We start from the raw sequence: 17,744 nt of genomic DNA, 5'->3' as shown, positions 1-17,744 counted from the left end.
CAGTGATATCAATTTAGTAGCTGAAAGTTTATGCCAAAAATTGGTTAACTCGTCTTATTTACGTTCTCTTTCTTTTGTGCAATTCTTGCAATATTAACAACAACTTTTATTCTATCCGACGCGAATTCAAATTATTCGGACTCCAAATCAGACACCAACTGAGGAAACAAAAAAAACTTTTCTATTACATATCCTGAACCCGTGGCTATCATAACATTCGAGAAAAACGCAACAACTGAAAAGAGCAACTGAGCAAAAGGCTCTTGCAAGTTTATATAGATGAAGTAAAACATAAACGGAATGGCCTAATCACTAAGCAAAAAGTACTTCAATCCTGCAAACATCAGTTACATAGCTGATGACTGATCTAACTCATTACCCAGAACAGAATGTTGACATTCCAATGAAACAAAGAGAGGAACAAACAAGCATAGATAGCAAAAGATCATGTTGACATTCCATTCCAATAACGACCGAAATGATGCTCCTATTAAGCAATGCTATTAGACTAACATTGCTTAATAGCCAACACTAACAGACCATGTAAGTTGCTAAACATATACATATGAATACTAATTCATCCTCTTCTAATGATGGAATAATGAGGAAAATAGTTTTTTTTTTTAATCTGCTAAAGGTGGGGGATCAAATGGGTTATGGGTAATTAGTATTGGATCAATTAGTTAAATGGGTTATGCTATTAAGTATTTAATATATATGTGATTTTTTTGCTTTTTGAAATATTTATAGAGTTAATGATATTATTGTTCAAAAAAAATCATAAATGACTTTATTGGAATATTTGTAAAACTTCAATGATAATTTAAAAAATTTACTCTAAATTTATGTCCTCAGAGCAGCTCTTTAATTGAAGAGGTAAGAATTAGTCACCAGCATCAGTGCAAATGACCCTGTAAATTTCCATGACATAAAACGTAATCCACCCAAATCCCAAAGGCTTTGAAAATGACATTTCTAGGAAATAACTTAGGCCTAGTTGGGCCATCCGAGGAAGACGCGTTTTTGTTGTAGGTCTTGTCTGAACTGTCGTTACATGTGCACCCACATAGTGGTATATAGCAACTCCCCCCAAAATTTACGGCTAAATTGCATGCAAGAGGCGGTTTGGCCACAAATATTTATTTATAGATATTTTAAAAATATTTTAATTTTTTTCAACTTTAATTTCAATTTTTTTTATTATATATAACCTTAATTTTTTTAATATTACATAAAAGATCCTTAAATAGTTTAGATGAGTTTTGGAGCAAATCGAAAAAGAAAGATATTTTTGATAAACAACAAATCAAGTTTGAACACAATTTTAAAAAATATTTCTTCTCGGTAAAAGATATTTTTAAACAACAAATAAAGATTTTTAAGCTAAAAGATCAATATATTTTCATTATTTGTAGGTATATTTTTATTTTTAAGCTCAGAACTCCATGTGAAATTCTTTTCATTCATGAGTATAATCAGTAGATAAATTAATCAGATAATTTTAATAGTTTTAAAAAGTTTTAGAATATAAAATTAAATTTAAAAGAAACTTTTCAATAATCAAAACACATCTTTTAAAAATACATAATCAAACATAACTCTTACCCCAACTCCATATTCAAAATATTTTAGTTTTTATGTTCAAACGCCTGCTAAATATAATGCACTACCTATCTCAAATGTTAATGCTTCAACTTCCCCACTAAATAAATGAAAAAAAACCTTCCTTCAAGTTTTTAAGTTGTAACTTCTTCTTCTTCTTCTAATCGAGATCTCAACTCTTTGACCTTCCCATGTTGTAGCAGTAATTTCCCTTCTAGGGTCCATTGGCTTTTTCATTGTTTTCTAGTAATTTATTACTATATTTTTGTTTATGATTACTTGGAATCTTTGATTATTTTCTTGGTTACGGTTAATTGAATTAGCAAAGCCTGTGTATTGTTTTATTTCAGCTCATGTTGAATCTTGGTTTGGTGGGGTTGAAATTGAACAAGTCTTGTATTTGAATTCTTGTCGACTTGTTTTTAGTTAATGTGTGTGAAGTTTTGACTTTGTTTGAATCTTGATTATTTGATTGAAGTGTCAAGATCTTGTTGTTTTTTAATGGGGATATTATGGAGCTTTGATCTTAATGTAGAAAGGAACAAAATGGGGAACACTTGTGTTAGGTCCAAATATTTCTAAAAATAGAATCTTGAATATGTGGGGTTGAACATGTCTTGGATTTTGAATTCTTGTTGACTTTGTTTATGGTAAAGGATTATTTGATTGAAGTATCAAGATCTTTTTCATTTCTTGGGACATTATAGATGTTAATGTAGGAAGGAAACAAAGGGGTTAATTTAGGAACAAAATGGGGAACACTTGTGTAGGACCAAGTATTTCTAAAAATGGACTCTTTCAATCAGTTTCAGCAGCAATGTGGGGATCTCGGTCGCCGGATGATACTGCTTCCACCATCACTAATGGTGAAAGTGTTAGAATAGAAACACCAACTTCTGTGAAAGAAACTGATTCAAACCCTTTGCCAGTTCAAGATAAGCCACCAGAACATATAACAATGCCTAAGTCAGAACCTAAAGAGGAAGAAAAACCGAAAAAACCCGAAAAACCAGCTGAAATGAAGAGGGTGGCAAGTGCTGGCCTTAGGACTGATTCTGTGTTACAGAAAAAAACCGGGAATTTAAAGGAGTTTTTTAGTATAGGAAAGAAATTAGGACAAGGGCAGTTTGGAACTACATTTCTTTGTACTGAAAAAGCAACAGGGAAGCGGTATGCTTGCAAATCGATTGCTAAGAGGAAGTTGTTAACGGACGATGATGTGGAAGATGTTAGAAGGGAAGTCCAGATAATGCATCACTTAGCAGGGCATCCTCATGTTATATCGATAAAAGGGGCTTATGAGGATGCTGTAGCTGTTCATCTGGTTATGGAGTATTGTGCTGGGGGTGAACTTTTCGACAGAATTATTCAACGAGGGCACTATACAGAAAGAAAAGCAGCTGAGCTTACCAGGACTATTGTTGGAGTTGTAGAAGCTTGTCATTCTCTTGGTGTTATGCATAGAGATCTTAAGCCTGAGAATTTTCTTTTTGTTGATCAGAAGGAGGAATCACTTCTCAAAACAATTGACTTTGGGTTATCAATATTCTTCAAACCAGGTAGTTCTTTCATATGTATTTCCCTTCTTTTAAATTTGCTTTGAGACACTTGCCAGTTAGTGGATACTCAATTAGCTTGGAATCTATTAGAAAGAGTAAGCATGAAAATGAATGTGTTCGATATGATTTTGCTGCTAAAAGAGGAAATATGAATTGTGTTTCTTTCAGTGGAGTAGCCTAAGATAAGTTTAAATGGGGTAACATAGTGAGTGAGGATCCATGCAGCCAACCCTAACTTGCTTGGGACTGAGGCATAGTAGTAGTCCTTTTAAGCTTGTGGTCTCAAACATGATAGAATTAAAGAGCTGCCAGTAAAGAAAAGAGATATTTTTTTGAAATGGACTAAAACGGAAAATAAGGCAAACGAATTGAAATTGGTGGAGTATTCTTTATCCTTTGTTCTATGTCGACTATATTTATTCTTTTTTCCAAACTGCGTATTGTTTTCTCTTTTCAGGCGACAAATTTACTGATGTTGTCGGCAGTCCGTATTATGTTGCACCAGAAGTTCTCCGGAAACGTTACGGTCCTGAAGCTGATGTCTGGAGTGCTGGTGTAATTATCTACATCTTATTAAGTGGAGTACCTCCTTTCTGGTCTGGTAAGCATTCCCTAGTCATCAGAATTGGCATTTATTGGGTACTTTTCGCTCATTATGTGCCTCTTCTATATTTGGTTCTCCAAAACTTCTCTACATTTCCACTTTAATTCCATTTTTAAGAAACTTAAAATGTGCATTTGTTATCAGAAGAATTGATGCCTTATTGTTCATGTTTGCTGAGATCCTCCCACTGAGTTATTTTGCTATCTAGACATTGCAGCACATCTATAAATGTTGTTAAGGATTTTCTATTAATTCTTGCCGTCATGATATCTGTTAAATTCCTGCTCCGCCCCTCAAGGGAAACTTTGGAAATGATTGATAATTTTCCCTCTGTAGACCGATTCTCCCGTGCAAGGAGGGCAGTGGTTTTATTTTTCTCAAGGATGACAAAATCAATTTAAATCCAATTAGAATATTCTTTCTTCAGTAATTAATTCATTGGATTTTTAAATAGGCAATGTTATTACTTATTACTCTGCTTAAGATCACCTTCTGAACTGTTTTGGAATTGGCAATGTTATTACTTATTACTTCGCTTAAGATCTCCTTCTGCATTGTTTTGCAATTCGGTTCTGATCTTTGTTGCTCGGACACTTCAAATCCCTGCCGTACCCGTATTGATCCAACATGATTTGGGTGTGGGTGTGGGATCCACACCTAATTTGGCCAACTTACCTTGGGTGCTTTGACTACATCTTTCAACAAGAGCTATCGCTTAATTGGGTATTTGGTTTGATATTTGGGTGCTTTGACCTGTATTTGGTTTGATACTTCATATATAAAACCCTTTGCTATTACACGAGATATCTTATGAATAAATATTAGGTGTTTATAAAGAATTTAAGTTTTATGAATTTTTGTTCAATAACTTCAGTTACTTGAAATACATACTTATACATCCCATACTATACATTTTTGTGGATGCATCCCACTACCTGTATCCATGACCGGATCCATACTGCCGGAATGCTAAGATTGTGTGATGATGAGTCCAACCTTTATATCGGCACCGAGTCCGAGCAACATAGTTTCTGATTGTGTTTTGGTACTTAAAGCTCGTTAATCTGAAGATTTACATTGTGCAAGAATGAACGAAGAAATGATTCAGAGAGTTTCAGTTTGTTGAAATATTAGTGCATGTATAATAGGGACATTGGAAAATTTTACCAGGCTAAGATTGATGGTGTGATGGCCAATGGAGGTTGAAATGGCCTTTTGATTAACCATTGGTAGAGAAATGGATGGTAATAGAAAGATGCATGATGTAATTGTTGGATAAAACAAGAAAAGATGAAAGGGACCGTTTATCTTTACTTGATTTGTGTTGTAAGGAGAATACCAGGTTGTATAGATAGTTGATCAAACTTGATGCATGACTATGGATGGTTCAGGCAAATTCGTTTCACCAATGGTGCATGTTCTCGAGACTGATTTAGTTTCTGTTGTGTGTGTGTGGAGGGAAGCATGTACGTTGGCCAAATAGCTCTATGTTCAAAGAAAGTCTGTCAACTATCGAACTTAAGTGAAAATTGAGTCATAAGTATGTTCATGGACGGAAACATGAAAAGGTTTTCTTGAATCAAATACTGCCTTTCCAACTACTTATCATCTTTTTTTATCGTTTCCTGAACTAATTTTTCGCTAATACAGAAAATGAGCAAGGGATATTTGAACAAGTCCTGCATGGTGATCTCGACTTCACATCAGACCCATGGCCAAGTATTTCAGAAGGTGCAAAAGATTTGATGAGGAGAATGCTCATTCGAGATCCAAGAAAACGTTTAACTGCACATGAAGTTTTATGTAAGTAGTTTAACAGCTTATCTTTTCTGTTTTCTGAATTTAAATTTGTAAATAACACCTGAGCTACTGGGGGTGAATTCAATAATATTTGGTACTTGGAAATGATTATCAGTTTCCAAATTTGTAATAAGAGCGCTGGCTTAAAGCGTCAGTCTCTCTCTGTCTCCCCCCTCCCAGCCATGCTTCTCCAAACATAGTATTTTCACTAAGATAGTTTGTTTTGTAGTACCCCACTTTGTGGGAATACACCGGGTATGTTGTTGGTGTTGTAGTTTGTTCTGAAGTCATTATTCTCTGTCAAGTAGAATTATGCTACAGATCATTGCCATAAATTGGTCTCCACAATTTTTGATAATGTGTGAAATATATTACTCCCTCCGTTTCATATTAGTTGGCCCCTATGGACTTGGCACACCCATTAAGAAAATATTATTAGGAGTTTATTTTACCAAATTAGTCTTATTAATTATGCTTTGAAAATATAAATTTGAGTAAATACACTTTATTTGGTCATTTAATATTAAGGATAGTGTTGGAAGAACATAATAAAATTCTCTTGATTTCATTTAAGGGACAACTAAATTGAAATAAATATTTTTGGAAAGAGGGTCAACTAAGAAGAAACGGAGGAAGTACTACTAAACCAAATAAAAAATAATTAAGCAGATTATCTGCTTGTAACAAATCCGCTGCAAGATCGTCAGATCACTACAGTATGCAAGTACAGTGGTTTTCTTTTTTTTTTTTTTTTTGGTTCTTCTTGTTCTGATGTTGTGTGCACTGGTCAGTTAGTGACCAGCAATTCTACTTTTTCTCTTATGAAAAGATGATCAACTTCTTAAAATTGACTTTATTAAGTAGAATCCATACATATTCTGTGAGAGGTTTGTTACAATGTAGTTTGCTATGATCTCTTGCGCTCAGCATCTTGTGTAATTATCTCTCTTAGATCATGTAACTGGAAAAATGGACTCTTGCCTTTTAGTTTTTTTTTTTTTTTTGGCTTCCAATTATTTAGAAACCTGTTAATGATCTCAATCCTTCCATTCCGTACTTTTCTTTTGAGATGAGAAAATTTGACAGTCATTGAGGGCGATATTGAAATTTTTGTAGGCCATCCTTGGGTTCAAATTGATGGTGTGGCTCCTGATAAGCCTCTGGATTCGGCAGTTCTGAGTAGAATGAAGCAATTTTCTGCAATGAACAAGCTCAAGAAAATGGCTTTGAGAGTGAGTCTATCAACATGCAAATACCTGTGATGTCAAACTCTAATTTATGAACATATTGAAGATAAAATATTTCAGTTGAAACTAGTCTGCTAAATATTACGTTCTGCGTGATACAGGTCATTGCTGAAAGCCTATCCGAAGAAGAAATTGCTGGTCTTAAGGAAATGTTCAGGATGATAGACACGGACAATAGCGGTCAAATAACTTTTGAAGAGCTCAAAGATGGATTAAAAAGATTTGGCTCTAATCTGAAGGAGTCTGAGATCTATGATCTTATGCAGGCAGTAAGTAGCATATTAGTCCTTGATCCAGTTTTTCCAAATTTGTGATCCAAGGAGAGGGCAGAATGGGGACGGTTTTTTCACTACTTTACATGAGTTTTCTTCATTGAAAGTACTGAAACTGTTTATCTGAAAATGTGCAACTTACCGTAAAATAATCTTTTTGATTGATGCTAATACTGTATTAATCCAACTGATATATTGCATAATTCTATAGACTTCTTCTCTTTTCCTATTAAGCATTAGTTGTTTTAAGTGGAACTTGAAAGGTATTAAGTCTATATCTAGTAAAGAATTTTATAAATAGCATTATTTATGGAATTACAAGACTTATCCAGTATCAAATGACTTTGTTGTATAATATATTCTATCAGGGGACGTGGCGTAATATTTTATCCCAGTAGACATAGAGAGTAATATTCCCTTTTTCTTGTTGCTGTAATGATTCTTTAAGTCTTTCATCAGCTCATGATCAGAGGTTTATATTGGTTTAGCTTCTTGGCATTCTTAGATCTTCCATTCAACCAACACAAAGATGATGACATACTTGTGTAACTCCTTACATTCCCCGACATTGCAGGCTGATGTTGATAACAGTGGAACAATTGATTATGGTGAATTTATAGCTGCAACATTACATCTTAACAAAATTGAAAGACAAGATCATCTTTTTGCTGCTTTCTCTTACTTCGATAAAGATGGAAGCGGGTACATCACTGCAGACGAACTTCAACATGCTTGTGAAGAATTTGGCATTGGAGATGTTCGCATGGAAGAAATGATCAGAGAAGCTGACCAGGACAATGTAAGTTCTATTTTTCACTACTTGACATTAATTCCTAGTTCTTAACGGGCATCAAGGAGACCTGATGAGAGAGACAACGAAACAAAAAATTAGATATGTTGGCCAAACAGGCTCTAAGACCAGTTTCTGTTAGTAAGATTTCCGGGCTCTTGCTGCAGTTTGATTCACCAACAAGGAATCGTTTGGGGGATTAAGTGGCTTGCCTTTCTGCACAATTTCAAGTAGTTTATCAGTTCCAAAAGGTCTAGAGTTGCGTCGTTTTTCTCCTCTAAATATTCCACAGTTCATATTAGTTTCTTAGCTCTCACTTCATTTGACCCACTCAGAATGATGTCTCGATCCTTGTACTTGTTCACGTTTGTCAAAGAAGTAAATATGTATTAACTCGATCATGGAAGGTATCCAACATGTGTTGCTTGTGTTGACGTGGTCTCTGACATGGAACATATTTCTAACTTTTTTCAGGACGGGCGCATTGATTACAATGAGTTTGTTGCTATGATGCAAAAGGGAAATCCAGTGGTTGGTGGTGGCAAGAAAGGTCTAGAGCATAGTTTCAGCATTGGATTCAGAGAAGCACTAAAATTATAGATTTGTGAAGAGTGATCTTTTGTTCTATTGTTTTCTTCATTTCCTACTGGAAATTTTGTGTGTTTTAAGCTAAGTTGCTTGGACTCTTCACTTTTGATGTCACACTTGCTTCGGATTCTCCAAAAATACCCTCTTTTTGGAGAATCCGACACGCACTCATTGACATTTTTGAAGAGTCCGAGCAGGTTTTAAAAGTGTATAGTATTAAACTAGTGCTTGCTAAAGAGCATCATTGTTTTCCAGAGCAATTTTCAATTCCTTCCAAATTTTGCACAATTTTTCTTTCAGTTTCAGTTATCCTATTGAGTAATTGTATAACATGGATGTAACCATATTAAACTGCACTTTTGAGTTATGCTGCTTATTGAACTCTTAGTTTACTCATATTGTTTCATAATGTTATAATGTTTGGACGTTTCCATCGTTACATAATGTCATACATCAGTAATTTAAAGGATGAACCTATAAAAAAAAAAGTAGAATACGTGATAAAACTATTATAGAAAGGTGGAGTAAATGATAGAATATAGTAGTAATTATTAGGCAATAAGTAATTATAAAATATGAGATAAAATAAGGTAGCGACGTGATCACCAATTTGCCATTACATAGAAGGGGATCTTGCCATTTCAAAACAATGAATTTAACATGGTACAACAAAATTTAAGTAACAATCCAAACAATGAATTTAACAACATGGTACAACAAAATTTAAGTTACATTTAAACTAACATACAATATAATAGGCAACAACCATCCAAACAAGTAGCTTCAAGACTACAACCCACAAGCCTTTTGATCCATCCATGACACACAGCCAAGGCCTTCAACTTATATTTTCAAGAAGAAATATTACTTCTTGATATTCTTTGGTTGGCTTCTTGACCGAATAATTTTTATATAATATGGATATCTACGGACTCGTATGCTTATCTAGATTACATATTTAGATACATTGAAATTTTTTTAGAGGCTTTGTAGATAGCTTAGGCCTTTCAGTGAGTGTTTGAACATCTAATCTAAGGTACACTGAGACTTTCTAGACATTATTTGAGATGTTCTTATTGATAATTAAACTAATTGAAAATGGAAGAGGGTAATTGGTCAATAATGTGATTGCTTGATAAAATTTAAGAATGTTGAAGCATGTGTTGATTGATTTGAAGGAAAATGATTGATCCTCATGTTAATTGTATGTGTGCTCACACATCGATCACTCTGGAACATCTTGTATACTTGTAATAAATGGGCAACTAAAATGCATTCATTTGTTCTATGTATGTGTATACTAATTACATTTGGCTTGCATTGCATTTCACTTCATTATTCTCGAGTTATTGAGATTCTTGAGCTTATTATCTGATGCTGAGTTGGTCTGTCATTATCTGTACTAGCTGGGTTTTTTATAATTGTGGTGCTCGGACCAGCTTTCACGCACTTTGACTAAATTCACAGGATACCTGTCACCTCCCACCAGCGGCAAATACCATGAACTCGTATTCTAAACACTTGGACTAAGCAAAATAGACAGCAGATCAATTCCACAAACTCAAATAATTTTAACACATCAGGGAGTTTCAAACATAACTCTGTCTTCTAACAACGACAACATATCCAGTGAAATTCCAAAAGTAGTTTCTAGGGAGGGAAGATTGTACACAGACCTTACCCTTGTCTTGTAGAGGTAGAGAGGCTGCCTCCGAAGGACCCTCAGCTCGAGTACTGCGTTACAAAAGTAGGTATGGAAAAAGAAAAAACGACATTGAAGAAAACAAAGCCAACTAATAAGGGAAGGGTAACAACTGCTGAATAAGGCAGTAACCAAAACACAATAAACAATAAATGCTAGATAGAGATCAAAAGAAAGACACTATATGAACCTACCACAAGTAAAAATGAACGGAGAGTATATAGTAGATGCATATGTACAAAAATCAACAGAATATATATGCATTCTTCTAATCATCTAACCACCACCAATTGGAACGGCAGGATAGAATACAGGTTCAGTTCAAATCGAAAAAGTGTAATAGAAGAATTGTATAATCAAACTAATCAAGATTTTATTGTCCCAAAAGGAATATTGTAGCTCATTGATCAACATCTCCATTTTCTTCATCCCATCTTTTGGCTCAAGTATGTTATATTACAATTCGACAAGCAGTAGTAAATGTGAAGTTAAAAACAATATTCTAAAAATGGCAATCAACAATAATAGGTAAAATGAGAGGGGGTTTTTGATAGACCCTCAGCTCCCAAGCAAGCAAATATTAACTAAGTAATTTTGAAGAAATCAAACTTTCTCTATAAACTATTCCTTTCTCTAAGGATTTACATTGAGGCCATAAGCCAAATTTTCCTTTGGATGTCTAGAATATCCACGATCCAACTCTCCCAGGTCGATATGGCAATATCTCATGAGGTACGTACAGTAGCACAATCAACATCTGGAAACCTATATTTCGGTTTGGCTACATAGAGACCCTCACGTCGTAGGGCAAACAATTCCATCCTAAACTCCCTGACACCCCATAGTCTTCATCTCCCACAACTTAACGGTGTAGAAAAAAATATTTATTTCAAAAATAATTTATATTTAAAATAATTTGAAAAGCCATTAAAGTGTGTTTTGGAAGCTAATGAAATTACTTGAAGTAGTGACTTATTTGCATGAAAGATTGACCAAATGTCACCTTGCATGACAATATTTTAGACAAGTGGTCAATATATTTTTCTCTTAAAATGCTATAAATACTCCTCAACTTTACTGCAAAACATAACAAAAAAATATTCCATTTTACTTTTATCATTTCTTCCACTGTTGCCTTCTATTTTTGTTTTGGCTACACTTATTTATATCTTTATGTTTAACTTGTTGGTATTTGTATTAATATTTTCTTTTATTCCTGTATCCTCTAATTAATTAGAAAAAACTTATTTAATTCAAAATATCCTCTAATTAATCAGAAAGTGCTTGTTTAATCCTGCAGAAACATTTCACTCTGCTGAAATAGTTTCTTAGGACAGTGCGTAGCACGACTCAAGTATAATTAATATATCACTTAAAATGATATCGTAGTAATATTTACTTAATATTCAATATTATTAACTTGTTAAAAAGTAATTATATTACTGTTATAGTAATTATATTGATTATAATATTATTATTGAAGTAGTAATATTATTATACACTGCTAATATTATTATTGCTATATTAATATTTTGTTAACAGTTAAATAATATTGTTATTATTGTTTTACCATTGTTCCCAACAATCTAAGAAACTATGGCACATAATATTGGCCCTAAAATCGTTGATAATTCTAATGCTGGTATTGCTCTGGCTGTTTCTATTCCAGACAGTTCAGAAGATTATGGTACTGCAGAATACAAGTATGAAAACGAACTTGGTCACATGACTAATAATAAAATATTTATACAAAATGCATCTCAATGCATGTGAAAGAAATGACAATCCCGCTAAGTCAAAAATAAATTTGACTGAAAAGGATGATGTAATAATTGCGATCATTTCAGAAATGAATATTGAGACCAATGTGAGAAATTGGGTGATAGACTCTGGTGCTACTAGGCACATTTGTATAAATAAAAATGATTTCAAATCATACATCCAAGTTGAGAAAGAAGAAGAAATTATTTATCTTGGGACCTCGAGAACTATTCAAGTTCTTGGAAAAGGCAAAGTTCTTCTCAAACTCACATCTGGTAAAACCTTGGCATTGAGTAATGTGCTGCATGTTCCTAATATCAGAATTAATTTGATTTCTGTGGCATTATTAGAAAAAGTTGGAATAAAGATTATATTTGAAAATAATAAAGATTATATTTGAAAATAATGAGGTTGTATTAACTAAAAATGATATTCTTATTGGTGATGGACGTTGTAATCATGGACTTTATGCACTTTATATTATCAATGATAATGCATCAGCTTCAGTTTATATGATTGAGTCTATTTCTTTATAGCATGCTAGATTAGGACATGTTAATATTAAATATATTAAGAATATGCAATCACTTGGTTTAATATCTGATTTAGACTCAAGTAATTAATTTTGATAAATGTAAAATATGTGCTGAAGCTAAAGTTACTAAAAAGTCATGTTTGTCAGTTAATAGAGAAACTAAATTGTTATCTTTGATCCGCACTGATTTGGGTGATTTAAAACAAACTATGACTAGAGGTGGTAAAAGATATTATGTGACCTTTATTCATGATTTCTCTAGATTTACTAAGTTGTATTTGCTTAGAAATAAAGATAGATGCATTTGATGCTTTTGTCTTATAAATCTAAAGTTGAAAATCAGCTTAGTAGAAAAATCAAGAGAATTAGATCTGATAGAGGTGGAGAATATGTATCTTTAAATGTTTTTTTGTGAAAAAAAAAAAAGAAATTATTCATGAAGTAACTCCACCTTATTCTCCTGAGTCTAATAGTGTAGCTGAAAGGAAAAATAGGACACTGAAAGAAATGAGAAATTCTATGTTAATTAGCTCTAATGCACCTGATAATTTATGGGGTGGAGCTATTTTATCTACATGTCATTTACAGAATAGAATTCCTCATAAAAGAACTGGCAAAACCCCTTATGAATTGTGGAAATGTTATAAGCCTATTTGAAATATTTAAAAGTGTGGGATTGCCTTACTAAAGTTCTTCTTCCTGAACCTAAAAAAGAGGAAAATAGGTTCTAAAACTGTTGATTGCATGCTTATTGGATATGTTGAACATAGTATTGCATACAGATTTCTTGTCTTGAAAAGTGATTTGCTTGATATTAATACTATAATTGAGACAAAGAATGCTGAATTCTTTGAACATATCTTTCCACTATATGATAAAATCTCTCATGCACCTGTTGAAAGAGAAAATGAATCAACCTTTAATATTGAGGAACTGAGAAGGAGTAAAAGGCCTAGAAAAGAATATTTTTCTTATGGAAATGATTTTCAAACTTTTCTTGTTGATAATGAACCATCAAATTATTTTGAAATTGTATCTTCTTCTGATGCTAAATTTTGGAAAGAGGCAATAAAAATTGAACTTGATTCTATTATGAAAAATAATACATGGGTCTTAACTGATTTACCTTCTGGTGTAAAAAACCGATTGGTTGTAAATGAATTTTCAAAAAGAAACTTAATCTGAATGGATCTATAGATAAATATAAAGCTCGGTTAGCAGCTAAAGAATTTTCTCAAAAATAAAATATTAATTATTTTAATACATTTGCACCAATAACAAGAATTTCTTCTATTCGAATATTAATTGCTTTAGCATCAATTCATAAGTTTTTTATCCATCAAATGGATTTAAAAATAGCTTTCTTAAATGGCGATTTAGAAGAAGAAATTTATATGGTTCAACCTGAAGGATGTGTAATTTCTGGACAAGAAAATAAAGTTTGTAAATTAATTATATATCTTTATGGCCTTAAATAAGCTCCTAAATAGTGGCATGAAAAATTTGATCAAGTCTTAATAAAAGACGGCTTTTCTTCTGTTGAGGTGGATAAATGTGTTTATACAAAAGTAGTAGACAATGATTATGTGATAATTTATTTATATGTTGATGACATGCTTATATTTGGTACATGTTTAAATATTGTGGAACGTACCAAATTATTTTAGTCTACTAACTTTGATATGAAAGATCTGGGTGAAGTGAATATGATATTAGGAATTAAAGTTATGAGGAGTGAAGATGGTATAATATTGTCACAAGAACATTATGTGAAAAGACTTCTTGAGAAATTTGAATGTTGGGAGGTAACTCATGTAGCCACTACTTATGATGCTAATTCTAAATTAAAAAGAATGATGGTGACCCAGTAGTTCAGTCTAAATATGCACAGATTACTGGGAGTTTGATGTATTTAATGAATTTTACTAAGCCTGATATAGCCTATGTCGTGTGTAGATTGAGTAGATATACTCATAATCCCAATAATGAGCATTGGTCTGCATTAATGAGGCTGATGAAGTATTTAAAAGGAATAGTGAATTATGGTATTTTGTATAGTAAATTTTCTTCAACCTTAGAAGGATATTGTGATGCAAATTGGATCTCTAATTCAGATGAGACAAAATCCACTAGTGGTTATGTGTTCACCCTTGGTGGTGTTGCAGTATCTTTGAGATCAGCTAAGCAGACGATTATTGCTAGATAAACTATGGAATCAGAATTTGTAGCTCTGGAGTTGGCTGGTACTGAGGCTGAATGGCTAAGAAATTTCTTAGCGAATATCCCTTTTAAAAATGATGATCTGTTGCCTAATATCCCTTTGAAAAAAGATGATCTGTTGTCTAATATCCCTTTGAAAAAGCATGATCTGTTGTATAATATTCCTTTAAACAAAGATGATCTGGTGCCTCCTGTGTATATACACTGTGATTGTTAAGCCACAATTGCTATTGCGAAGAATAAATCTTACAGTTGTAAGAGTAGACATATGAAATTAAGGCATGATATTGTTAAGCAGCTGCTGAGAGATGGAATAATTTCCATTAATTATGTGAAGTCAGAATTGAATTTGGCCGATTCACTGACTAAACCTGTGGGAAGAAAATTAATTCTTCAAACCTCAAAAGAGAGGGGGTTAAGGCTAATATAATTGTCAATAGAGATGATAACCCAACCTATGTGATTGGAGATCCCATGAAGTAGGTTCATATGGGTAATAACAAGTCGATATTGACTCAGTGCACTTATGAGAGTGCTTGAACTGCTACTAAAATGGAGGGATGAGCTATTAACTCTTAATGAATTCATAGTCCTTATGGATGGTGTATTTAAAGCAGTATTCATTTGACGAATTCATCTATATGTAAAGTGGAATGAGGCCATTCCTACGAGACTTTTGGTCTTAGTCTCTAGAGCTCACATGAATACCAGGCACACGCATGACCTATTGGCGCAAAACCGCGTTGAATAACAAAATTACAGTCATAATGTGATTGATAAAGTCTCTTACTTACAACAAGATTTATTCGGTTCATAGAAATATTATATTTCACCAATAATTCCATAAGTTAAATTTTATTGGTCTAAGTTTGGTTCATAGTCCTGAAGACACCAAACCTACTGCATTTTGACCATGCAAATCCAACAAGTTAACATGTTTTTTCTATAAATTATTTTGAAATAATGTAGGGATTGTAGGGAAAAAAATATTTATTTTAAAAATAATTTATATTTAAAATAATTTGAAAAGCCATTAAAGTGTGTTTTAGAAGCTAATGGAATTACTTGAAGTAGTGGCTTATTTGCATAAAAGATTGGCCAAATGTCATCTTGCATGACAATATTTTGAACAAGTGGTTGGACACTTGTCAATATATTTTTTCTCTTAAAATGCTATAAATACTCCTCAACTTTACCGCAAAACATAACAAAAAAATATTCCATTTTACTTTATCATTTCTTCCACTATTGCCTTCTATTTTTTTTTTTGCTACACTTATTTATATCTTTATGTTTAACTTTTTGGTATTTGTATTAATAATTTTATTGGTTCTTGTATCCTTTGGTTAATTAGGGAAGACTTATTTAACTCAGAATATCCTTTAATTAATCAGGAAAGTGCTTATTTAATCTTGGAGAAACATTTCACTCTGTTGAAATAGTTTCTCAGGACAGTGCCTAGCACGACTCAAGTATAATTAATATATCATTTAAAATGATATCGTAGTAATATTTACTTAATATTCAGTATTATTAACTTGTTAAGAAGTAATTATATTACTGTTATAGTTATTATATTAATTATAATATTATTATTTGTTATGATATATATCAATTATAGTGAATGTCTATCAAGATCTATTTGGTATCTATCAGGATTTGATATATTTGTCTTTTAGTGTGAAACTAGGGGCGAATTCCCCCTATAAATAGAAGGATGTCCTTCATTGTAAATTATCCCTCAAAAGAAGAAATAAGAATTACTCTCTGTATTCTCTCTACTCTTCTTCTTATTCTTTATTATTTTATAACACGTTATCAGCACGAGACTCTACCGTCTTAAATTTGAAGGCTAAGGCTAAGGTATTATTATTTTTCTTCCTTTTTTTATGGCTAACAATCTTATGAAGTGTGAGTTCGTTGTCCTTCAAAGTTCGGGCAAGAACTATATTTCATGGGTGTTGGATGCTGAAATCCACCTAGATGCTATGGGTCTTGGAGACGCCATAAAGAATGAAAATACAACATCTAGTCAAAATCGTGCTAAGGCTAAGATTTTTTTGCGTCATCATCTTGACGAAGTTTTGAAAATTGAGTACCTTACTATTAATGATCCACTCGTATTGTGGAATAGCCTAAAAGAAAGGTTTGACCGCTTAAAGAAGGTCATCTTTCCTAAAGCACGATATGAGTGGATGCATCTAAGATTTTAAGACTACAAGTCTGTTCATGAATACAATTCTGCATGTTCAAAATTTCTTCTCAATTGAAACTATGTGGAGAGACGGTCAATGATGACGATATGATGGAAAAGACACTCTCCACTTTTCATGCCTCGAATGTGCTATTACAGCAGCAATATCGAGAAAAAGGTTTCAAGAAGTATAATGAACTGAGTTCTCATCTTCTCGTGGCTGAACAAAATAATGATTTATTGATGAAAAATCACGAGAATTGACCAACTGGATTTGCACCATTCCCTGAGGTAAATGATGTGCACGCTTACCATGCTAGGCGTGGAAAAGGTCGCGGCCCTGGTCGTGGATATGGTTGTGGACGTGGTCGTGATGACCAAGAAAGAAACCCTATTCCGGGTGTTAATCATTCATCTAACAAAAAGAAAAACGGTGAAAAACCTGAAACAATTATTTATTTTTGATATGGCGAAAAAGGACACTATTTATGTGACTATCGTGCTTTCAAGCACTTAGTTGATCTTTATCAAGCATCACTAAAGAAGAAAGAAAGAAATCTCGAGGATAACTTTCTCTCTGAAAATGTTTTGACATCATAAGCTTGGATGTAACAGATTTTTTCGAGCACCCTGAAGAAAAGATTGATCACTTTATTGGTGATGGTTCCGTAAACATGGAAGAATGAATGCTTTTTAATTTTTTTATTATTATTGATAAGAATTAGTGAATAAAGAATCATGTAAAAGTAATTATTTACATGAATATTAGTTTTTTATTAGTATTGATTAAGTTCAATTATATTATTGTAGTTTATTATTGAATTGAATTTAAATTATGCCATTGTCTATTGCAAACAAAAAAGGGAAAGA

General features: G+C 32.8%; 1 protein-coding gene across 1 annotated transcript; it reads left to right on the top strand.

The window, feature by feature from the left end:
• The first annotated feature begins 1,111 nt into the window (after positions 1–1,111).
• On the top strand, positions 1,112–8,858 carry LOC107850672 (calcium-dependent protein kinase 1). The gene is made up of 7 exons (XM_016695365.2): positions 1,112–3,161; positions 3,619–3,762; positions 5,416–5,568; positions 6,682–6,797; positions 6,914–7,081; positions 7,659–7,883; positions 8,349–8,858. Exons 1-7 carry the CDS (start codon positions 2,354–2,356, stop codon positions 8,472–8,474), a joined length of 1,740 nt encoding a protein of 579 aa, XP_016550851.1. The 5' UTR covers positions 1,112–2,353; the 3' UTR covers positions 8,475–8,858.
• The last annotated feature ends 8,886 nt before the right edge of the window (positions 8,859–17,744 follow it).

This window comes from Capsicum annuum, chromosome 12 (assembly GCF_002878395.1).
Source record: "Capsicum annuum cultivar UCD-10X-F1 chromosome 12, UCD10Xv1.1, whole genome shotgun sequence".
NCBI classification, from domain to species: Eukaryota; Viridiplantae; Streptophyta; class Magnoliopsida; order Solanales; family Solanaceae; genus Capsicum; species Capsicum annuum.
This window is presented reverse-complemented; position numbering and strand designations above follow the sequence as displayed.